Below are 24,726 nucleotides of genomic sequence, written 5' to 3' on the forward strand. Positions count from 1 at the left end.
AAGTCATTGGGTTCCAATGTGCTTTCCCGTGCTCCGATTGTGACAGGCTTAACTAGGGAGTATGATTTGCGTAAACAGATAGACAAATCCAACTGTTCCCATTGTAGCTAATGCTTTCATTGTGATAGAGAGAGACTAATCAGCAGTTGCGGACATTGACATTGACATTTCCACGAAGGCCCTTCTACCTAGAAGTGACTTCGTTTAAAGTTACAGAGACGAGCGTTGACTCATAAACTGCCAGCTCTAGCTGTACGAACCATTACCGGCTCGAACAGGCTCAGAAGAAAAAAAATACAAAGACCCTGAAGAGCTGTACTCCAAAATGAGCAATACAGAAACAAATTCCCATAACTATGGGGACAGCAGCAAGTCGTTTCTATAACTAAAACATATCCGTCTTGCCTAGGAAGTAGCTGGTTGTATGACACCAGGATCATAGTTGATTTACACACAAATATATATGGTGCAGACAGAGTTTTCCAATGACTTACAAAATAAACTCCAACTAGTTCTGTTGGAAGTAGACACCAGAAATAAAGATAACAAAATACCAAGAGGCAGCACTGTTACCGGGCCACATCCCTGATTTCAGATGTTGCTGCTTGAAGTTTCTTCCTTATCGATTTGAAACTGCTTTGGCCATTTTTCGGCCAATGAAATGAGGTACTTCGCTTAAGAAGATCCGGTATAAGAGGTGATCCAAAATTTGAATCCCTTGATGACGTGTCATCATACTCTGCCAAAACACAAACCAAATTTCTAAAACACCTTAATCGCATGTAACGGCAATACTACATGAGTTACATAAAATAAACCATGCTCTCAGCTTATTATGATTTGCGCTTAATTAAAATTTCTAGCGGAATGCCATGAGTTACAAGGTAATGAATTTGTCCTAGCATGATCATAATGCTGAGAAACAGCCAAATGGGCAACACAGACCTTAACTCCAATTCCCCCCATCAAATACAGAGAAAGGTAATGGAAAGCAATGAGAAAAATTGATGAGTTGTTCTGGTTAACGACATTTAGAAAGCTACTTTTCTCAGTACCAGCAAGTGAAGGGTAACACATATTTCATTCTTGCTGCCCACCATTAAATAGCCAAGAAAAGAAAATTCCATCCAACTATGAACTATCATGAAATAACATCCCATGTTAGAAGCAGATGCACCAACTGCAGTGAGCTGTATGATTTCCCTAGTTACAAGGAATGAACATAACAAAGTTCCAGAGTTGACAGGGAAACCTAACACCATTATAATTTATTTTGTGGGAAGACGGTACTGCTTATCTACAGGCTGAATTTTCTCTGAAACCTATCAGAGGGCAAGTAGTAGGAAGCAAAACTCATTCAGCCTTCAGGAAGCAGACAAGACATAATATCGCCAAAAGCAGGGGCCATCAAGATTGCCTCTGTATACGAGTGTATATACAAGCATGCAAGTGCATGTTTGTTTCAACTGTTTTTTTATTATCCTTGAGATTAAGGTTAGAAAAGTTAGGGTGGCTAACACAGGAAGACATGACATAACCTGATGAGAACCTGTCAAGGACTTTAGATATTTTTATATTCAAAAGGAAATGGATGGGTATTGGCCATTTATTTATTTTTGTTATTTCTACTCATTTCTTTGGTGCCATTTATGAAGCAGCATATTTTATGTTTTGAATCGGCTTTGAATGAAACTACACTTTCTCAGCTCTTCTCTCCCTATCACTGGTGTTTCTCCCTCTTCTCTCTTCTCATTTTGCGGCTGTTTCCAAAGAAACCTTAAGGAAATACCAAATATCATACTGCAGTCATATTGAAAGGAAATATACCTGAAGACATGGGAAGTTCATATTGCTGTTTTAAGAATTTAGAGGCTTCTCTGTCTTTCTTGTGGCATAGCACTCGTACTAAAGTATGGGCATCTTCCAGGCCCATGTGACCATGTTTATGAGAATCCACTCTCATTGATATGTGTTCACTTGCATTCATCAGCATGCGAATAACAGTTTCAGTCTGCCAAAAGAGAAATTGTGAAACTTCCACTTCCAACATTTGGTTATGGAATATCAACCACTTAAGAGCTTCAAACCTTGAGGGAAAATAAGCCAAGTATTTGCTGGGCAAATTTCGCTTCTTGCTCAACTAAGGAACGAGGAAGGCCTTCTCCTTCAGCAACAAAGAATTCCTAGAGAGTAGTGATTGATATATCAGCAAGCAGCCCAGGTAGAAATAGCTAGGGGCTATATTTCAAGCACCAGGGCAACGCAAAGGTCATAATATCAAGCAGGCCAAAATGAATTCACTATCATAGTTGCATCAAATGTTTAATTATTTGGGAAATCTTCCCCCAACTATCAATATGTGAATCAACAATTTTCAAAAAAAATAAAATTGGTGATAAGCTACTTTCTCTAACTTCAATTTTTTGTTTGTTGCTTTGGAAGTATCAAGTAAAAAGGAAGTGATTTTTTAAACACCCACAGTTCTGCCACAGATAAAATTCATAATGTACAAACATGTCAGAAAATGGAGAGAGAGAGAGAGACCTTCAATACATTAAGGTCATCTTCCATCATTGTGATATCTGAATCAGAAAATGCACGAGAAGGACCTCCATCCAGCAATACCCACACATAACCCTCCTGAAAAATGCACACGCATTTAAGCTACTAAGAAAGGTAAATCAACGAGTTACACTTAAGATAGGAGCTTACCAAAGATGCACGACAGATGCTTAAAACCACAAGGTCTCTGAGAGTATCATCAATCAAACCACATATATTATCAAGAACCTACATCAGAGTCACTTCAGTTGAGAGAATGACTTTCACTGAGAAACAAAGCTCTATGATAAAGTTTCATAAAATACTAGCAGAAGGTACGTGCACACACATGGACACGACTCATGCAATCAATATGTGGGAAAGAGAGAATGTGCATCAATATCTTACAGTATCAACATGAGGAAGAAAACTGTCCAAGCGAGAACTTCCAACATCACCACGATATAAATGAAAGAGGAATTGATCTCTCAGATCCCAAAACACAACTCTTGCTCCTAGAGGTTGCCAAGGGACATTTAGAAATTAAGGCTACTTCTCATACAACTTGAAATGCCAAGTAAATAGAAGGAAATAGATGCAACAAGATAAAAGATAAAGGTCCAGAGATCCCTTGTCACAGCACAAAAATGAGGCAGATAATAATAGAGAAGATGAGTCGAATAATGTTACCCTAGCATCTAATATCATACATGGACAAATATTGCCTTCCATTTAACAATAAAATCAGCAACACAACATTACTCAGAAAGCTTCGACTGAAGCTTTTGAACATGCAGATAAAGTTCCATTGCATACTTTGTCCAGTCATTGGATTTTCAGCCTGCCAGTTTCCCCGGTTACATATATGGTCTCAAATCATATATAGATAATAGGAAGTTGGGAGTACATGATGGCCTGACCTTGGAAGGATGAGTACAGCCTCATCCTGACCTACTATTAATTTTAGCATGCACATGCAGTTTACCCATACACGTTCAAAATGCTTTTTGGCTTGTGTAAAAATGAGCAAGGTAAAAATAACAAAAGTCAGACATGGCATCACAGTTAGAATTAGCATGCTGTGTTAATATATTTCAAACAAATACAATCATTCTAGCTATCACCTTGCTTGCTTGCACTCTGGCAGTCATATAGCAGCTGGTGGCAGAAAATCTCTAATCCAAAAATAGACGTGACAAGTTCCTAAAAGATCCTAGCTCACCAGTAAAGTCACAAAATTTTCTGATAGCATCTGTTGTGGTGTCCCTGATTATGTGACATGTGGTGGCGAACAGCGCATCAACTGCTTCACTGCTTGTTAGCAAACTCCTCTCTTCCAGGACCTCTTCTTTCGCTGCATTAAAAAAAGTTATCCATAAGAGAGCACAATTTATACACATGCATGCATCTCCTACTCCTATCTATGGTTTCTTCAAGGTTAAAGCTATAATCACCACCATCACACCCATTTTAATTACTGTAGATCCTACAGCTACCGCTGCTGCTCTGCTGCTATAGTTACCACTGCTATGGTTATTATTCCAGCTAGTACCACTGTAGTTACAGCTGTTGCTGCTATACTCACCACTACCATACTACTATTACTATGAAACTTAACTTACTTTGTCTTTGGTCAAGAGATGGTCTAATGAGTCCCCATGATTTTCTAATTCCATCTTCTAGAATGGCAACTTGTTTCTGAATATACTGCATGATGAAACAAAATAGTGCAAAGAAGTCAGTTTATTAACCAATGAAACAAGCGTTTCTAGACAACATGAGTAGAGATGTTCATGTTTCAACATAAAAAAATAGGTAACAGATTATGGACAAGAAAAACAGATAACACGTCTCTTATATAAAGACAAATTTGTATATCACAGTGACTAGAACATCTAAAAAAATGTGTCTATAGGCCCAAGCAAAGCAATCGGGCAAGCATGAATTGTCCGGCCTGAGTTGAAATTTCTTAACCCAATCTCAATCATGGTCAGGCTAAGAGATTCAGGCCCCAGTGATATAAGCCCAATAGATATGTTGCATGTAAATTTTATTTTAGTGTTGAGTGTACAAAAAATGCCCCTCATTTATTAACCATAGTAAGAGTCAGGAAAAAAAAACAATTCCTTATCGTGATACTGTTTTCAGTTTTGGAACTTATAGTCCCCCTGGGACACGAACTATCTATGGAGGAATCTGGACTGCTTTAAGTCAAACGAGAAAAATATAATTGAGATGGTCATTTTCAGTCTCTTGATCCAATCAAACCTAGCCTTAAATAACCAAATGCAGCTTAAAATAATTAATGGCAAGTTGATTCTATAGCCTGAATGAAAAAGAATACGTTAAAACACCCCAGGCTTAATCTTCGTTGACCCCAAGCAAGCCTAGCCCAATTAATAATCCTAATATTAGAGCAGTAATTCAAGAGGTGTTCTTTAATTATATGCTACAATTGCCAGCATGTGTTTGAAAACAGGAATAAAATGAGCATTATGAAAATTTATAACATAACTATGTAAGACAGTAAATATGAAAGCATATTTATTAAACTAAAGAGAGTGGATGGATAACAGAACAAACTGAAAGATGGTACAAAATTATTGGACAAAAAAACACTGAAATTTTTCATAATTATTGCACAAGAAAATGCATACAACACCACATGTAAATCACTCACAAGCTTCACATTAGTGTTGCCATGTGAATGTGAGGTTAGATTCCTTGTTCCAACAATCTCAAAATAAAATGCTAGGAAGTATTCATTACAGTTGATTCTTATTGGGGGTTCCAAACTTGTTCTAAAGTTTCATATCATGCATGTATACCATAAGGTTTTAAAACATCAGTTTCTTGAATATCTATTCTCAACCTCCAAAATGTGTCTTTTGTTTCTATGTCAAAAGAAAAAAGAGAAGAAATTGTTATATGTACCACTTCAACTAGGCATGCAAAGCAATAAAAAAAGAGTATGTTTGACCATAATAAATTGAAAAGGATGCTTACTTGAAGAGTGTTCAACCTGATGCAGAGTTTTGGTATAGTCAATTCATTCAACTTACGAGCAACATTCGCATCCAAAAGTGTACCAACCACCAAACTTCTCTTTATCATAGGAATAACAGTCTCTGTATAGCGAGTTATAGGAGGAGTTGATGGATAGAGATGGTTTTTCTCAACTGCACGTTAGAGATATTATGATCAATGCCTTGGCTTAAACCGGGATTCCAGGTTCGATTCACATTAATAGCAATCAGTAATGACTTCGTTAATTAGTGAGAAAATACCAGCCAAAGAACCCATTCAAAAAAATATATATATGCGCTTCATCCTGGAATAGACACTGTAGATCCAAAAATACCTCCTCACACCCCCCAATAGAATAACACATTTTTTGCCAAAAGTAAATAAAGTGATTATAATACCTAACTGATTGAGCATTTTCATCAAATAGGCATCCAAGCTGTGAAAAATCACAGATAGCAGGGCTTGTAAATGTGTAATATCCATAGGAAGATTGAAGCCAAATAATTGATCCACAGTCTGCACGTTAAATTAGATGCATGAAGAAAAACAAGACTCCAACCTCTACTGGACATATACAAATTTAATAAACGAATAAGAAAAGTAACAAGAACAAGAATGGATGCTGTTGTACAAGGGCAAGAAGTGTATCAAGGTCCTTTCTGGCAGGCTGTTAGCTTCAATAAATAGGAAGGAACGACCCCTAGAATATTACAAGAAACTCAGTGCAAGGGTAGCCATGCCAGCAAACTGCAACTTCCTCATAGAGCACCCTCCATTTAACTTATATAAGATGCTATATGGAAGAAACAATGCTGGATAGCTTTTTGCAACCACAAAACTGTTTACAATCAAACTGTCTCAAAAGCACGCATACCTCCTCTATAATCCTAAAAACTTCAACTATTGATGCTGCATGTCTCTGATGATATGATAAAGGCTCCCAATCCTGCATAAGCCCATCAAAAAACATGGTTCAATAATTCTCCTTGACCATTTATTTACATACCAATTCAAAATGTCCCTGAAAAAGAGAATTCACATACGTAACATTGACATGGGATGCTAAAATCATTCCATGGAATAAGTTTTCATTGTTAAAACTAGTTAAAAATGAAATAGATTTTCTGTCTTTCCTGAACTCACTATCAGCAGTGGCAGTATGTCAATCAATCACCAATTCTCAAATCAGAACCCAAACATGTACTGAACAAAGAAAATAATAAAAGGATAAATGTACTTAAGACTCTAATTTAAAATCACAGAGACCCCAACAAAAACGTTCTTCCCATACTTTTAACACCAGTCTAGTTGAGCCTCATGTTTTCCTTCTCATTCTTTTCTCTGAAAATCAGTACGGATTTTCAGGGGAACAACTCTCTATGGAATGTCAAACATGGAAAATCTTCAATCGAATCCAGTTTTCAAATCCATGTTCGAGTTATTCACTGAATGTCACAAATACACTCCTCACAGTTATCCCATGCAGATCTTATCAAATTCTATCAAGCAACGCATTGCATGTTGTTTTGTATCTCTACCAACCACCATTGCAATTATTTCAATTCATTCAGTAAGATGTTGTGCATAAAATAACAGGCAGAATCACACATTATTTGCTCCTTAATGTTCTCTTCCTACCTCCTCTTCTTCCTCCTAGTTTTAAATTGATGAAGACAAAATGGATACATCAGCCAAATTACACTCCCATTTTCATATAACATCTTTGTAAAGCAGTATCAAACTAACCTCAATATCAAAAGCACGTCCAGTCCATTCCAAGATATGAGAATGCTGAGAAATCACCCAATCAAGAATGAATGGTTTCGAAATTTCTCCAATCTGAAATGAAAGGACAATAAAAATGTGACATGGTATCGAATTAGACTAAAATGCACAAAGTAAAACATAAAAAAGTTCTGTAACAATGCAAACCATGCTAAGAACATGCTATCAACTACTTTCAATTTTAGCTCCGAAACGCATTCATGTTGGACAATCATTTGGGGACCAACACTGTCAGTTCCATAGACGATACAAAGTTTAGAAAAAAAAAAAAAGATTCTGCTCTATATTAGCAAATTTCTGAACCATGCAATCCATGTCACGCCATCATTGATCCACAGTGAACCAAATGAGGTCCAGTTTGGATGAATGATGGGACATGATTTCAGCATCAACATCTTCTGATGCCTTCATCATTTCCTAAACAGGACATGTACCACATCAAATATCTTCCTCCAATGCATTACACAAATAGGTTGGAGATATACAAATAACTATACCTTGTGCATGAGGCTTATCCACAGTGCAAAATCACTGTAATTAAGAAATGCAATATAGAGTCACTAAAAGTTAGAAGTTAAACATATAGTAACCTGATAGTGTTTGAAATCTTGATTGAAAGAATTCGGCAACTTATTGGCTTCCAAAGCAGAAGTGTATAGCTTAGTCAGGTACTGATCCAACATATAAGCAGCTGGAAGCACTGATCTAGCATCTCCAGAAACAGATGACACTCCCTTCAGGAAAGGTTTCTGCATAATGAAAACAGAATTTGAAAAGGTATACCAGCTGCAACTATATTGAAATGACTTCAAAATCTATAACAAAAACGAACCAGTCTTTCCCCATAAAATTGGTGCATTAGCACAACTGATATAGTCACAGACTCAGGACACCAGCTACGTAACACTGGGTGAAACACATTGAACTCTGTCTCAGCAATCAACTTCAGTTCTTTAGCAAGCTGAGCCAGGGGATGTATCCTTTCTATTTTAGACTCAAAATTCACCTTACTTGCTACCTGGCAACATTAACACGGTAACTTTGTCCAAATCTATGAAGTAATAACTAAAAAAATTTAAGATTGATATATAACTTCAGGTAGTATTGTCTACCCAAATGAGTTTGGAATGAAAGCAGGTATAATAAATGAAATCATAAACATGACTCACCTTCCTGAATGCAGCTTCAGTGGACTTTTTGACATAGGATTTAAGTTTTCTAGAAGCTTTAGCATCCGAAGCGTTTAATTTCATCAACTGTAGACGTTAAAGCTTTTCATATGAGTATAGTCAAGGTTAGCCCAACTGTCCTCTCTATAATATCAGAAAAACTAGATTCAACCATGATTTTCCATAGAATGTAACATCCCACAAGAATCTGATGATGGCAACAAAAAATTTCTGTTCTTTTTTCATTCACAAACATTTTCTTCAAGAACAATTAGTAAGGGTCGGGAAGGAAAAGAGAACCCATTTACATCTATTTCAAGGGTTAGCAGATAGATTGGCAAATACTTAATCTTTGAGCCAATATTACAAACTGGCAAAGTCACAAGAAGCAGTTTCTTAGTCCAGCCAAATATCAACTCGGGATGGGTCATGGGTCCAATAAGATTAGGGGCTACTCTGAAATTATGGAAAGACACCATCCCTGAGAGCTCTCGAGGTAAAAATCCAGTAAACACAGAAAGTAGGAAAAAAGTCAAAGGTCAGTAAAAAAATCTTGGTAATTCAGAAAGAATTTTAAATGATCACTTGAATACTTTGGGGATACAAGAAAAGGTTTCCAACAATTTATAGAGAACCAACTACTTGAATCAGTTAACAACAAAAGTGTGGTACACGTGCAATTGTAACAGGAGAAAAGCGGTCAGAAAGGGAATGCTAAGTAAGAATACTCAAACATCACCATGCTTCTCTTGTTACAATTGCAAATGTAATAAGGTAGAATTACTAATGTGGATGCAACATAGAAAACATCAAATTTAGAAGGTCTTAATAACATCTAAGGCAATAAAGTTAAATCATTCAATAACCAATTGCCCATCCATATAGTTCCCACTGTAGTAATTTCTCACCTTCAGATCACCAGAAGCAAGAACCCCTACTGCTGACACCAAGGATATTATCATTCGAAAGTTATAAGGTTTCTGAAATAAAACAACAATCTCCTTCAGCAAGAAAATCCAGCATTGGGGGCAGATTCACAAGTTATAGCAGGAAGTTCCCATGGATCAACAACTTTATGAAGGTTAACAGAGGTGAATATGAGACCAAGTGATCACATTAGTCCAAAAAAATTATTAAAAAAATAAAACAGAAAGGCTCAATTGCACTTTATTCCTTCGCAGATCATATCTAGCACAAAAATAATAAAGGACTTAACTGCAACTGTTCCATCAAGCAACCAATCCAAATTTCTTTGAAACCACTTTTTAACTCTTACAATTTAATTCCATTGTAATCAGCAAAAAATTATTTACACATTCTGTGATTTTGACTTTTCTAGCCTTCCCAGCCAAATCTAGACACTTCAGCATATTCATACTTATATCCACCCCCCCCCCCAGCCCACACCCCAGAGAGAAGATGGAGCCCTTCCAAAGAAATATACCAGCCTTGCAAAAGCGCATGCATGTTGCATGCTAATCACATCAGCGGAAGAAATGAATAAAGATCTAGATATCTTTTCTTCCATGTCTCATTGCAAATCATCTCATTACACCTAACTTATAGCCATGCGCTATCAAGATGACAAAAGTCTATATGAACTTCTGAAATCCTTAAAGGCCTTAATCATTCATGATTGAGCACCAAAGTCCCGTGGTAGTGCTTCTATCATAGATGATGATATTCATTCATGTAATACTTCTATTAAAATCTCTTGATAATTTTTCTAATTCATAGAATATGATTTTTGGACTTGTACAAGTTGGAAAAAGTTCGACATATTTTATGATGATACTTTTGACATTATGTGATCACAATAGACAGGATTTTGAAAATTTGAGTTCAGTGAGAGTTGATGAATTTAAGGTGGGAAAAATTGATATATCTGTTGAGTGCTGCCATTATTTCAAGAAAAAACAATTAAGGCATAATGTTATGTGAGACTGAATTAAAAATTTCAAGTGGCAAAAATGGGAAGGGACCAATTTTTAACATAACAATTTGGGCAGCACTAAAGCACTTAAAAAAGTATATGTTTCAATTCAAATTTGGGGGGAATACTTACGAGCTTTGGAACTGTGACAGTGTAAATATTGGCAGAGCCAGAAAAAAAAATAGATTCAAGACCAGAAATCCAATGGCCAAAATGATACAGCAAAGTTACTGCAACTAACCTGGCTGAAATGTGAATGATAATCTTGCAGTTTATAGTCACACCACATGCTTATTGAGACGAAAATAGACCGCAACAGATGCAACTTCAAGTGACTGCCATTGCATTGCTTTGTACATACTAGGCTATTCATATACTGCTCCTTCCTGTCATCTTCTTCAGTAGATATGACCTTCTGCAAGTGAAGAACTGCATTTTCTAATAGCACACTCCCACCTGTTCTAACAAACTTCAATATGAAATTTGTATTACAATGAATCCCAAGGGAAATTATGTCTAAAATAAAGCATGGTTTTACCATCACAGCAAGCTACAGTTAAGGAAACTTCATAGTGAAAGATTGGATAAGAACCTATGTAATAGTAATTACTACTGAGGGAAAATAAAAGCAGAATATGTTACTATACTGAATATGAAATTCAGTAAGGGGTGAATGCTGTGGAACAATTGAAGACTCAGATTGATTACACATAAAGAGAAGCAGCTGATGTGACACAAAACCAAAGAGAAAGGTCCACTAGAAATATCACGTATCAAATGTTTTATACATCAAGTAAAAATAGTTCTGATGCAGTGTTTTCACATTTAATTACCCAAGACCATAAGACCAGAAAATAGTGTTCTTTCACATAAAACTTGAAGAATACAGCCGCATGATTAAAATTAATAAACTTTATATTATACTTTCAGTGTGCAATATACCTGTTGAAAAAGGACCCACCCATATAATGCATCATGCATTGTTTCAGTAATGCCTAAAGTAGACCAGGTTAATTTTATAAGCAGCAGCATTTCATCAGCTTCCTGATAAAATAAAGAGCAGAAAAAGTTAGCATTGGACAAAATAAGACAAAATGAAATCACAAAAGCTGTTTTACTAAAATCAGGCAATAAAGAAACTACCTCTATGAGCTGATCTTCATCAAGAACATCAAATAACCCAAACAGTAATTTCTGATAAAGTCTAATGTTCACGTGATAGATGGCAGTCCAATAGAAGGTTTCACCTTGAATACCAAATTGTGCAGGCAAGGATGATAGTTTAACAGCCACCTGTCTAATAGATGCTACAACTGCAACACGTTCAGAAGCAGACATCATGGTATCCCATTCCTACAGTATCCAGAAAACCATGTCAATGAAAAATCAGAAAAATTCAAAGCAACAAATTTGTTCAGTAGTCAGAATTTCTGTGATTCAAATGTCAAAAAACCACCATACCTTCTCATCTCTGATTTTATCAACATAGCTTCTGATGGTTAGATGTTCATTTGTTGTACCAGTAGCAGAACATAGAAGTTCTTCTAAAATGTTTGCCTACAAAAAAATAAAGCAAACACCACAGTAATTTCAAAGATTAAAGAACACTGGATTTTTTTGGGTCCAACTAAACACCGAGCCCAATAATAAGTTCACAATATTGATAGAATCTACAAAAAACACCATAACATAGAGTCCAGTGCCATATTTTGTGCACTTGCTTGTATAAAGGGTTTGAACATTCCATGTAAAAAACACCAGTAATTTCAAAGCTTAAAGAACACCAGAATTTTTTGGGTCCAACTAAACAACAAGCCCAATAATAAGTTCAGAATATGGTTAGAAACTACAAAAAACACCAGAACATTGGTGTACATATTCCGTGCACTTGCTTGTATAAAGGGTTTGAACATTCCCCATAAATTCAGTATAACAAATTCACTGACCGCAATTTTTGACAGAGAAACACACAGATCCTATCTGTCCTTAACACACACCCATACTACACCAGGAGGTCACCATGACAAAACACAGTCTGGATCAGAGAAGCTGAAACACATGGGAATCAGAATTTCTGTTCCATTAAATAATTTTCCTGCAGTCTAGGACCAAGCTTGGACGGTCAAAGCTAAGTCCAAGTTCAAAATGGCTAGTCAACATGGTACCAAAAGTGCAGATTGGCTCCAACCAAAGCATGGCCACACCACAATAAAAGTGCCCTCCCTTAAAGTTTACAGGAAGTCGAAGCCAATCAGACACGTTCTGTGTAATCAAGGACACAACTCCATTAGTGCATCCACATTATGCAAAACTTGCCTCACACTCAAGGCCAGCCTGCTGATGTGTAATCTGTTGTTTTCATGGTGTACATCTAAACAATGGCAAATGCCCATTTGATTCACAAACTAGGACAGTGAAGTTCTTTGAACTTCAAGCAAAATTTCTACAGGGAAGGAATACATAATAAAATTGATACCTAAAGTTGATCTTTACCTGCCTACTCTTCCATTGCATATATGATCTTTCATTAAGAAAATCAGACTTGAAAGTTCCATTCAAAAGCCCAAGAGCGATATGGGTAAGATCAATTTGTCCACTCATTTTCCTTGCTGCCAACTGCATCAAATTCCGCCTAGTGCATGAATCCATTGCTTCTGAAATCTAGTAAAGAAGCACTAATTACTCCAGAGATTTAACCGGCAATTAAACATTGAGAGCAAGCACAAGTATGCAAGCAACAAACACTATCAGGCTGGTAATCCTTAGCTGATTAAAAACAAGACTGTGATATCATAATTAGCCACTTCAAAACCATCAATCCTGACAAGCAATGATACTAGATTAAAGGAACATTTATTGCTTTCTTAATCCCTCCTTCCTCTTTCTCTCTCTTTTTTTTTCTTCTTTTAAGGTGTGGGGGAATCGTGAGTGAGAATAACTTCTAAAGGGTGGTTTTCGATTTAATACCTTGCACCTGAATTTAGAGATTGCATAGGCTAAAAGATAGTAATTAGAACTCAGCATGTGAAACTTAGCTTCCTAAAACCAAAGTAATACCGATCTAATGTCCTCACCATGTATATTGATGCTCTAATGTGACAAATTAAGTTGAGATCTATGACCTATCTTTATCCAACATCTTGGGAGACATTTCATTGTCAGATAATTTTTACAGTTAAAATTCGAAAATATATTTACCGTGTTGATACACGTACATGGTCACAGATTAACTATATTATGAATGTTTGTTGAGAAATGATGGTGTTATAATACCAGATCTAACAAACTCTTTCTCTTGAATTCACCAAGTAGCTTTGAGTTGGAGAAGACTATTTGTATCACGAAAAAATTTCCATACAACATATTATTAAGGAATTACATATATAACACAATCCTACAACTTGCCTGCATCTGAACACGGACAATGTCCATTAGTTCTGACTTTCTTCCAACAGACTGAGATTGTGATTGCATTTTATCCCTTTTACTCTTCAACCCTGACAAAAATTTAGAAGTCTTTTCCTTCCTTCTATCCTCAACTGAATTTGCTTCGACCCTATTACAGGAAGAACGCAAATATGACATGAGAAAGAAACTGGGAGAAAGAGAGGCGTTAAAGTCCACAATATATCAAGCATTGGAGATGCTAATGTGTGCAAGAATGTAAAAAGCAAGGTACAAACGTTATCAAGACATGCACAAGCACAGGCAAACACAATCATGCAGAGAGAGAGAATACCCAGAAAAAAATATAGATGCAAGCAAAAGTTCGTAGGCTGATTCCCGCAAGTCGTCATCAGACAATCCTTCAAAAAACCTGAGATTATGTATCAGTGTACTCAAAACACTACGAAAGTACATTTTTCATGTGAAATCTTTGAAACAGGGAATGAGTTGATGAAACTAAAACCTAACTGCAAGCATTTTTTTTTCTCGTCAAGATTTCCACCTACAATTGACAAATGTAAAACCTAAACTATCCAACCAATACCTGTCTTTAGGCTAGGTAATCCAAGTGAAGGAATTGGAAATTCAGAATCCTCTAAGGGCCTGGTAGGTGCATTTGTCGCCGGTTCATATCCAGGACCGCTGTCATCCCCAGACGTAGTGGCCTTCTCAACATGTACACGATCCATTTGACTTGATAAACATGATGTATCAGCCGCTTGTTTAGCATACAGAGGAGGAGGCGCACGCCTAGGGGGAGAACCAGCTGACTCTGGTTCGGAAACAACAAAATAGGAGCTCCTCGTTTGAGAATGTATCTGCAGCTAAAAAGAAACGAGTTGTTATTGTAGTTTCCAGAAATTAATCATGACAAAGAAGGAAGGATCCAAAACTTTAACTCTTCGATTAGCAAAACAGCTAGCATTTATAATTCTATCATCTCCGTGCCACGTATCACAACATTTTATTTTTTGAACAGTAAATAACATCAAAGAAAAAATCGGCATTAAATGAACTCAGGAGCTTAATCTCTTTAATTACCGTGACAGGATAAGCAGATTCATCCGAGTACTTGTTAGTCGCTTCAGTAACATCAAGGACTCCACCTGCTAAGAACAACACAGTTCATTTTTAATTAAGCCTCGGCTTTCTCGGCAACCAAATAGAAAGTAAAGAATAACAATACCTGATTTTAAGCAGTGGATGATATAATCGGCGCTAAGAGAATCAAAATCGAGATTGGAGAGTGAATTAGTAGGAGCAGATGGAGCACGGAGCTCTTTGATCAACCCTGACGATAACAGAAACTCTAACAGCTTTCGGCGATCGCGACGGTAGTGATGTAACAGCGTAGCTTGCTGCTCCATTTTATGCCCATACAACTAAGTACGAATAGTCTAAAACTTTAGAGAGTTTGGGTTAGGTTATGAGTATTAGCGTTATTGCTAGGCTAGCTGAGGAACAAGAGTGGGAGCTGTAGAAACGAGAGGGGGGATTGTGTGCGCGCGTGTATTAGTGATTTATTTATTTATTTATTTATAAAGAGGAAAGGTATATTTCGGGGCGCGCGAAAAGACGACGGTAAAAAGATATTTGCACCTTTCAGGCTTTCACAGAGATGCTTTTCTGCTTCTCTCAGTTTTTAATTTTAAAACTTAATCCATCTCTTGCGGTTTAAGCCCGTATCAGCTGAAAACGATTGCCTGTACTCCGCTCTACGTGAGCCCACGTTCAAAATGGGCTGCATCTCAATATCAATATCATTTTTTGATGAGGCTCCTATAAATTTGTAATGGATGATAAGCCTGATTCATCTAACGACTACAATCATATATCTTTTAGTTAAAAGTAGCAAATTAATGCTTTATCCTATCCAAATTCAGATTTAACTAGCCAGTGGGTTGAATATATTGTTTTTAGAAAACAATTAATATATAAACTTATCTCAAATGTTTTTTTATAGCAAATGCAAAAAAAAAAAAAAAAAAAAGATTAAAAACAAATAAATTCAATTCAAAAAATGATTAAAAAAAAACATGAGATATTTATATTTAACTTGTCAAACTAGTAAATTGGGTAATGGATCCCACTTGCTTTAATAATTTTTAATTTTTAAAATTATTTTTTATTTAATTATATATTAACTAGGTGCATGAGAGTTTCTTACACCAATTCTTTTCTTAAAACAATAAGGAAGATGTGTAGGATTGAAATAAAAAAATAAAACTTAATTTTTTAAAAGTCCAATAACAAAAAGAGATTTTTTTAAGTCAGATAAAAAAAAATAATTAATATGATGATCTATTTTTTTAAGGGTTAAAAATACATCAAATTAAGAAATTAAAAAAAAGCAATTCATGCAGTAAATTAAATGATATTCTATAAAAACATCATAAAAAATTATTAAAAAAAACAACAAAAAAATTCAATAAAAAAATCTAAATTAAATAATGAAATTAAAATGAAAAAAACCTAAAATGACCAAAAAAAATCAATGAACCCAAAAAAATAACTAGACACATGGGCTTGGCTTGGGTGGCCCGACGTGTTTGGGCTAACTTAAATTTTATTTTTTAAAGGGTGGACAACACATTGCTTGTTCCTCTTATATTTCGACCATCATGGTGGCTAGAAAATCAAAAGGGCTTTCTTTGTCAAAGAAACTCATTCTTCAACCAATGTTTTTATCTAAAACTCGCCGAGAAAACATCTTAAAATACCTTGATAAACTCATTTGTGGCCTCAAATGTTGACATCAAGATAAACCATTTTGATGTTCAAAATCGATATCAACGATATTTTTTCTCTTTACTGTTAAAATCTAGGACTTTAACTCTCCTCTCTTGTACCAAGGACTAAAAAATAAGAAAACTAAAGTTTGTACCACAATTGATTTTAAGAAAAAAAATCAAAAAAATGGTAGGACCCATTTTTTATAATTCAAAAATTATAAGGACTAAAGTGAATATTTCACCAAAAAGTTTGAAAATTCCACTGATCTCCTCCATGTTTTTCACTCTGGTCCTTTGTCTTTTATATTTTTCCTTCCTTTAAAATTTCAACTAAATTAGCCTTCAATTAGGTCTTTACATGGCAAATTTTTTTTTTATATAAAAAAAGGTCATAGACACGGCGAATCCATAATGCCCATAAGTGTGTGTATAGAATGCGTGGTGGAATAATATTTTCCCCATGTCTTTTAGAGTATTGTTAATTAGTTATTTAACTCGTGCCTATCATGAGTTGAATATTTTTTTTCAACAAAAAAAAATTAATATGCAGGCTTTTCTGTCATGTTTTATTAAATAAAAAAATTATAAGTGTGAATAAAAAAAATATGCATACTTCTAATTAAATAAATCAAGAATTATCTAAGTCATGAAATGAAAAAAAAAAAAAGGTCATTAATGATAACTAAAGATGAAGCTAGAAAAAAAAATAAAAAACAATTGTAGATCAATAAATTTAATCTCGTAACACGGGTTATTTACCTAGTTGTGTTTAATGACTTTTTTTATTAAAATCAAATTTTAATTAATCAAATGATAATATAAATAAATACACACATGAAATTGACCAAATAAAATAAAACAAAAAAATACTATGCAAGGTGTTACATAATACAAATAATATAAATATAAGAATTATTTAAAAAAAAAAAAGATATCAATTAAAAAAGGCAAAATATAGAAGGAAAAAATAACAAAGGTTAGGCGCTGCTAGGCTTGATAAGCCAGACTAGCGCGCCTGGCCCATTTAAAAAGAACCCATGTAAGGGGGTTTATTTTTTTTAATTGGTAATTATACAGATCACATGTCTTCCACCCCAAAGTTTTCTGGAAAAAAAATAAAGTTAGAAGACATGTTGTCTATTTTTCCTTAGATTTCAACCACCATAATGACTGAAATATCATGTTTATGGTCTTTTAACCTGGAAACTCATTTTAACCCAAAACATCTAAAAAACCCTGGACATCAATATAAACCCATCAATGACCTTAAAAACTTAAAAAAAATTACAAAAATCATTAATCAACTCGAAACCAAAGCTTTTCCCGAGTTTAGATCTAGTTTTTATATTGTAGTTTATGACTCATAGATAGATGATGGGGTGCAGGAAAGCGAAGCGGAATGGCAAAGAGGTATTAGGAAAAAATATTAATACTCATTGGATGGTTAGGGTTCCTCGGGCGACTAAGTTTTCTTAAACCGTTTAGGGTCAACTATAAATACATAATATATAACCCAATTTTTTATATAGTGAAAAATGAAAGCTCTTCATTCTTGTGGATATAGGCACATTGCTAAAACATGTTAAATCTTATGTTCTTTTATGGTTTCTTTTTTATTGCAATATCCATTAATAATTGTTGTAGGTTTTCATAATAATTGGTATCATAACCTATTTATGATGTCAATGATTTCTTTTGCATAACTCGACATGATCAAGTTTGATGGATTAGATAATTTTGGATTATGGCAGAGGAGGGTGAAGGATATATTAGTGCAGCAGGGCATTGTGAAAGTGTTCTACGGACGACAATCGAAAGACATGGATGATATAGATTAGCATGAACTGGAAACGAGGATTGTGGCAATTATTAGGCTTTGTCTGAATGATGATATGATATATTATATCATGGATGAGGAATCACCGATGGTAGTTTGGGCAAAACTAGAAAATCGATATATGTTTAAGTCATTGTCGAACAAACTTCATTTTAAACAGAAATTGTCTGGTTTTAAGATGTAAGAGAGTATATATTTGAATTAGTATATCAATATGTTCAATCATATCATTAGCAATTTAAAGCAAATTGATGCGAGGTTTAATGACGAAGACAAGACGCTGATGTTACTGAATTCCCTACCTGCCTTCTTCTACGTATGGAAATTTAGTTATAATTCTAATGTGGGGGAAAGAAACTCTTGTATTGGAAGAGACCATTAATGCCCTATTAAGCTTTAATTTAAGGAAGAAAACTGGTGATGGAAATTCATAAGTAAAAAGGCTAATGGTAAGGAATAATTATGAGTGTAGGAGAAACAAGTTCCAAAACAAATCAAGGAACAACAAAACTCGATCCAAATCCAAGAAAATGAAGGATATGCAATGTTATAAGTGTGGAAAAACAGGACACATAAAATGAGAATATCTAAAGAAAAAGAAAGGGGATGCAAAGAACAAAAAGAGTTTATCAAAGTCTGTGAATGTAGTGGAAAAAGACTTAGAGAGTGGCGATAAAGACATGCTTTCTATTTCATCCAATTCAAATCATCTCATAAATTCTTGGATATTGGATTTAGTATATTCTTATCACATGACTCCCAATAAAGATTGGTTAAACAACTACGAATTAATCAACTCTGATTCTATATGGGTAACGATGATTTATGCAAAGTTATTAGAATAAGAAATATCAAAATTAAAATATTTGATGATGCTATTAGAACTTTATGTGATGTTAGACATATAACAAATTCGAGGAAAATTTTATTTTATTAGGCACTTTAAATTGTAATAGGTTTAACCTCAAGTTTAAAGGTGTAGTATTGAAGATGAGTAAAAGTGCTATAATAGTCATGAAATGATAAATATTGCTGGGAAATATTTATAAAGGCTAGGTATCATAGTTGTAGGTGGAACTATAATATAAATTCGAGTCAGATCACATAGTTTTGTGGCACGTGTGATTAGGCCATATGAGTGAGCACGGGATGATGGAGCTTTATGAGAAAAATTTGTTGAAAGGTGTCACAAGATTTAAGCTTGATTTATGCAGATATTATGTTTTTGGAAAACAAAATAACATACAGTTCAAGACAGCCACATATAAGACATGGATGATTTTTTTATTATATTCATACAAATGTTTATAGTTTAGTAAAGGTAACATCACATGGAGGATATATGTATTTAATGATCTTTATTAATGACTATTCATGAAAGATTTGGATGTACTTCTTGCGACATAAGTTAGAAACTTTTGCTAAGTTCAAATTATAAGAAGTAGAAGTAGAAAACCAGATAAGGAGGAAGATCAAATGCATCAGGTCAAATAATGGTATTGAGTTTACAGATTCAAAATTCATAAAGGTGTGTGAGCAATATGGGAACAGTACATAGAACACCATAATATAATGGCATAACGGAAAGGATAAATAGGACAATAGTTGAAAAAACAAGGTGTCTCTCATGTTTTTTAATTAACAAATCACCTAGGACAACATTAAATAGAAAAGTAGCAGAAAAGGTACGGATAAGCACTTAATGGACTACTATAGTTTAAGAGTGTTTGGATGTCCACCTTACATGCATGTTTCTAGTGATGGGAGGTCAAAGTTTAATACAAATTCTAGACAATGAATCTTTTTGGGGTATAGAAAGGAGTGAAAGGATTTGAGATGCAAGAGTTATTTTCACAATCACTTTAAGCCTTCCAGACTTACATGGACAACTATGTACAAGAAACGTCACAAGAAGGCATTACCATATCTGAAATTGAATATTATTTATGGGGCTTTTTTTCTGCAATCTACTTATGATTTAATTGTTGTTTGTTTGTAAGACATCATCGTCGAGGCTGTTAAGAAGAAGCACCAAACCTTTAAGAAGCCTTACTCAAGGTCTATAGTTGGTGCTACTTTGAAATTTATACAAAAGAGGAGAGCCGAGAAGCCTGAGGTCTGTGATGTTGCTCTATGGCATGCTCTCTCACTCTTCATCTCTTGCGATGTGTGAATTGGGAGGAGTTGCCTTTGGTTACTATTTACTAAGGTGTTGTAGGTGGATTCTTTGTGCTTTTATTTTAATGGTTGTTTTTGTTATTTTAAGTGAAATCAAAGAGAGAATCAAGAAAAATAGGGATGAAAAGAAGACAGAGAAAGTAGAGTTGATGGCCGAGACACAAAAGACACAATCCAAGGACAGGCCTAAGGGTGTTGCACCAAAGGGTCCTAAGCTTGGCGGAGGTGGTGGTGGATAACAATGATTTACTTATTTGTTTCTCTTATTTTTGAAGTGGATAAAGCACTTGAAAGTTTATTATTTTTGTCTCTCACGTATGGATGTTTTGTTAGTCCTATAGTTCAAATTCCTATTATAGATTTTACTAAGGATCTTCGCTTGAATGGAAGGCTCAAGGCTTTTTAAGCCATTGTTAGTTGCTTTTGCTGTCATATTTGTTTTGTGTTTTGCACATTTTCTAGCTAAAGTATCTCTTTCGACAGCGTGCCTTATTTCAGTTTTTTGTGCCTTATTTCAAGTACTCAAACTAGCAAGTTCCATCATCCACGCCATTAGTGTTTATTTTAGAGGCTGATCTTGTGTCCTCAGAAGTTGGCTTTTGCTCAGATCTTGTCTTATCTTTTTCATAGATGCCTGTGGACGATTCTTCTGTCAGGGAAGGGAAAGAAAGCCTTCTCATTCATGTACAAACATAGGTATTTCATCACATTATGAGTACGTGGTTGTTGCAAATTTGCAAAAGAAGCCCTCTATTTCGCTTATCAGCTTAGTTCATCGTGTTTTATTGTAGCTTCTTATTATGAAGGTACCATCGATTTCATTTTTTTGTCTCTGTTACTGATTTTGAGTAGTAAAAGCGTCTTATCAAAATTGATTTATGTTATTTTCATATATTAGACAGCTTACTTATTCATCATTTCCTCAAGATTCTGGTGCTGGAGAAGGCAGTTGGGCAGGCCTTTGCTTCAGTCCAAGTCAATGGTCCATAGTGATTGCTTTCTTTATTGCACTAATTTTGAGTGTGTTGATATATACTTTGGCCATAGTGAATATCATTTCAATATCTATTGAACCAGCGAGAGATTGAAAACCATTGCAACAGATGACTAAGTGTATAGATTATTACGCACTCCATTTTCTCCACACTCAAGGAGATGATTGTGTCCGCTCATTAAACTAAGTTGAATTCCCATTTCAAAACTCTACAATTGCTTTATGCTTTTGATCAACGATCAATAACTTTATGATTTTGGGCTTCAGATATTATGGTTTTTATTCAATGGGATTAGAAACTTGGAATTTTGAACAAAACTACAATTGGTGTGAGAACTTGACTGGAAGTTCTTTAACGACACTAATTTTGCAATGACAACATTGTTTCTGAACTTCATTGGTATAGAATTTTACTAGATGACATATTTCATATTTATCCTTGTTGCTTGCTTTACATTCAGCTCCTTCAAGTATAAATGATAGTCTCTATTACCTGTCCAAACATTCTGTGCTTTCATCATCTCTAGTTCCAGGCAATCGTAGCACGTAGCTCTTACACAAAGCTTTGATGTTTATGACCAAGACATCCATGAGCGCACTTTACATGCGTGAGTAGCAGTAAAGTTGTTCTTTCTGGTACCGTGTTAAATACACAGTTAGAGAAAAATGTATTGTATTTTTCATAATTTAAAGAAGAGAGTGGCGTGTGATCTGTGATTTAGGGATGGTAGAGATTGTGCTGGCCGGAGTTCATTTGGTTGTTAAGGGATTTGTTTTCTTTTAGAAGTTAGAAGCCACAAAAAATATAGAGTGATTTATTGAATAGACCGAAGGGAATACCTTCAATCTAAAATACATCAATGTCCAGCATAGAACATCCCACCCTTTAAAATTTCTCTGTCCTTTAGAATTCCTGAATTTTTTTCTACTTCTTCAAGACTTCTTGGAGAATTCAGACCATGGGAGTGGAAATTTTATATTAGCCGCTGCTGAGGGCTGCCAGGTAAGATTGTGTTTCTATTTTTTCCCATTTCCCTGTTTATATACATGTCATGCTGCTCTGCGTCATCTCTTGGAATTACTGCAGTTGACGCTGTGTGACTTGAGAATGAAAGAAATGTAAAACCACGATTTATTGTCTCATGGAAAATGGGTGGCCACTTATCGTATCAGTTTGTCCTTGTTTCTTTTCCTGTCTTGCTAAGGCATCACCCATCTCATTTTTAGATGCGAGGACAGCTTAAATGAGTTTGCATTAGATGCCACACAAGTAGTCGGAGAGACAAGGATCTTCTCCAGTCATTGAACAAGAGAACTATTCAAGAGAACAAGAACCCACCCAAAAATCAAGAACTAAACCATCTATTTCCACTGAACTACTGCCTGGGATCTTCTCCAGTCCTTGTTTCTTCATCTCATTCCTTACTTCAATGGCTTTCTCATACAAGCCTGCAGCTGAGTACAAGTTGGATAAAACTGTGTAACAGCTGCCATCAAAAGGGTCTAACTGCAAAAGATGTTTGGCAGCATATTCACCCATCGCTAAATCTTTTAGCCGACATGAAGCTCCGAGAAGAGCACCCCACATGGGAACGCTGGATTTCGTCTGCGACGCCTGTGAAGAGTCTATCAAGTCCCTCGCTTCCTCTAAAAGATCTGCACGGCAAAGAAGATCCACCATACAACCATAATGCTCAACCTTTGGCACAAGGCCATATTCTTCACTCATGAGTTGAAAAAATCTTTTTCCTTCATCAACGAGCCCTAAATGGCGGCATACACTTAATAAACCGAGAAAAGTTATGTCATCCGGTAGAGTATTTGACCTCAACATGTCTGAAAAAATTGCGAAAGCCTCTTGGCCATGACCATGGACAGCTAGTTTATGAATCATTGAGTTCCATGCCCCCACATCTCTCTCCTCCATACTTTTGAACACTGAAAGAGCCCTCTCAATGTTTCCACACTTCGCAAACATCTCAACCAAAGCGGTACCCAGAACAGAATCCACATCAATCCCATTTTTCTCTATGTGAGCTTGCATCCATTCACCTTGCTCCAAAGCCCCCAAATAAGAACACGACGTAAGCACACTTACCATGGTAAACCTCGAGGGTTCTATTTTAGCCACACGCATCTCTTTAAATATCTCCAATATCTCTTTGTATCTACCCTGTCTTGCATACCCATCAATCATCAAATTAAAAGTGATTACATCCTTCATTTCCCACGGCATCTTGTCAAAAAATCCTTTCGCATCCTCCATTAGACCCAAACTCACATACCCACCAATCATGGTATTCCAAGAAACCGAATTCTTTCCCACCATTTGATCAAACAACTCTCTAGCCTCCATCAACAATCCAGCCTTAACATACCCATCAATCAAACAATTCCATGTAACTAAACTCCTCTTTGACATTCTATCGAACATTTGCTTCCCCTCCTCGACGAAACCCAAATCAACCAACCCACTGATCATCGAATTCCACGAAACCACATCCGGGTCATCTATTTTATTAAAAACTTGACAAGCAAAGCCAATTAACCCACAAGATGAGTACATGCTAATCAAACTATTTTGCACAAAAAGATCTTCACTCAACCCATGTTTAAAAACCAGCCCATGAACTTGTTTACCCTCTTCAATTGCTCTAACCTGAGAGCATGCTTTCAAAACAAAAGGGAAAGTTAGCTTATTTGGCCCAGAATTGGCGTTACAAAGCATGCTATAAAATAAAGAAAGCGCATTTTCGGGTTTCTCTCTCTGCGCGTAGCCTCTAATCATTACATTATAAGCAAATGTATTTGGGTTTTTATCAAAATTGAAGATTGACTGAGCATAGTTGATGTCTGCATATTGAGAGATTGATGAATAGCACAAGAGTCTAGTGAGGGCCAGTGGGTTTTTAATGAAGCCAAGTTTAGTGAGTTGGGCATGGAGTTGAGCAAACTCGGTGGTATACTTGCAGATCTCTAAAAGGGAAAGGCATGATTTGAGAGAGAATGACTGGAATTCATTGTGGTTTTTGGTGGGTTTTGTGGGCAGAAGAGAAGGCGGCAGAGCAGACATCAGTATTTCA

At 35.5% G+C, this 24,726-nt stretch overlaps 3 protein-coding genes across 8 annotated transcripts; 1 reads left to right on the plus strand and 2 right to left on the minus strand.

Annotated features, from left to right (window-relative positions):
* Positions 1–288: 288 nt before the first annotated feature.
* LOC118033658 (protein unc-13 homolog) lies at positions 289–15,431 on the minus strand. Of its 6 annotated transcripts, none has more exons than XM_035038727.2 (26): positions 15,089–15,431; positions 14,944–15,008; positions 14,447–14,720; positions 14,195–14,261; positions 13,861–14,011; positions 12,949–13,116; positions 11,917–12,012; positions 11,599–11,808; positions 11,398–11,499; positions 10,697–10,924; positions 9,431–9,502; positions 8,523–8,609; positions 8,186–8,371; positions 7,944–8,102; positions 7,315–7,407; positions 6,443–6,514; positions 5,967–6,084; positions 5,548–5,720; positions 4,164–4,248; positions 3,764–3,895; positions 2,950–3,056; positions 2,713–2,790; positions 2,545–2,640; positions 2,088–2,183; positions 1,828–2,011; positions 289–739 (listed from the first exon to the last, which is right to left on the minus strand). In XM_035038727.2, the coding sequence occupies exons 1-26, from the start codon at positions 15,267–15,269 to the stop codon at positions 570–572; spliced, it is 3,450 nt and encodes a 1,149-aa protein (XP_034894618.1). In that variant the 5' UTR covers positions 15,270–15,431; the 3' UTR covers positions 289–569. The 6 variants fall into 6 exon arrangements, with proteins under 6 accessions (XP_034894618.1, XP_034894616.1, XP_034894617.1 ...); XM_035038725.2 differs by having other exon boundaries at positions 14,447–14,726; XM_035038726.2 differs by having other exon boundaries at positions 14,944–15,011.
* Positions 15,432–20,352: 4,921 nt separating this feature from the next.
* On the plus strand, positions 20,353–20,888 carry LOC118033873 (large ribosomal subunit protein eL24-like). The gene is made up of 3 exons (XM_073411278.1): positions 20,353–20,386; positions 20,472–20,607; positions 20,738–20,888. Exons 1-3 carry the CDS (start codon positions 20,353–20,355, stop codon positions 20,886–20,888), a joined length of 321 nt encoding a protein of 106 aa, XP_073267379.1.
* A 2,070-nt stretch (positions 20,889–22,958) lies between these two features.
* Positions 22,959–24,716, minus strand: LOC118033872 (pentatricopeptide repeat-containing protein At4g18840). The gene has a single exon (XM_035039011.1). The coding sequence runs from the start codon at positions 24,714–24,716 to the stop codon at positions 22,959–22,961; it is 1,758 nt and encodes a 585-aa protein (XP_034894902.1).
* Between the last annotated feature and the right edge of the window lie 10 nt (positions 24,717–24,726).

The sequence above is a fragment of the Populus alba genome, chromosome 1 (genome assembly GCF_005239225.2).
Source record: "Populus alba chromosome 1, ASM523922v2, whole genome shotgun sequence".
In the NCBI taxonomy this organism is placed as follows: Eukaryota; Viridiplantae; Streptophyta; class Magnoliopsida; order Malpighiales; family Salicaceae; genus Populus; species Populus alba.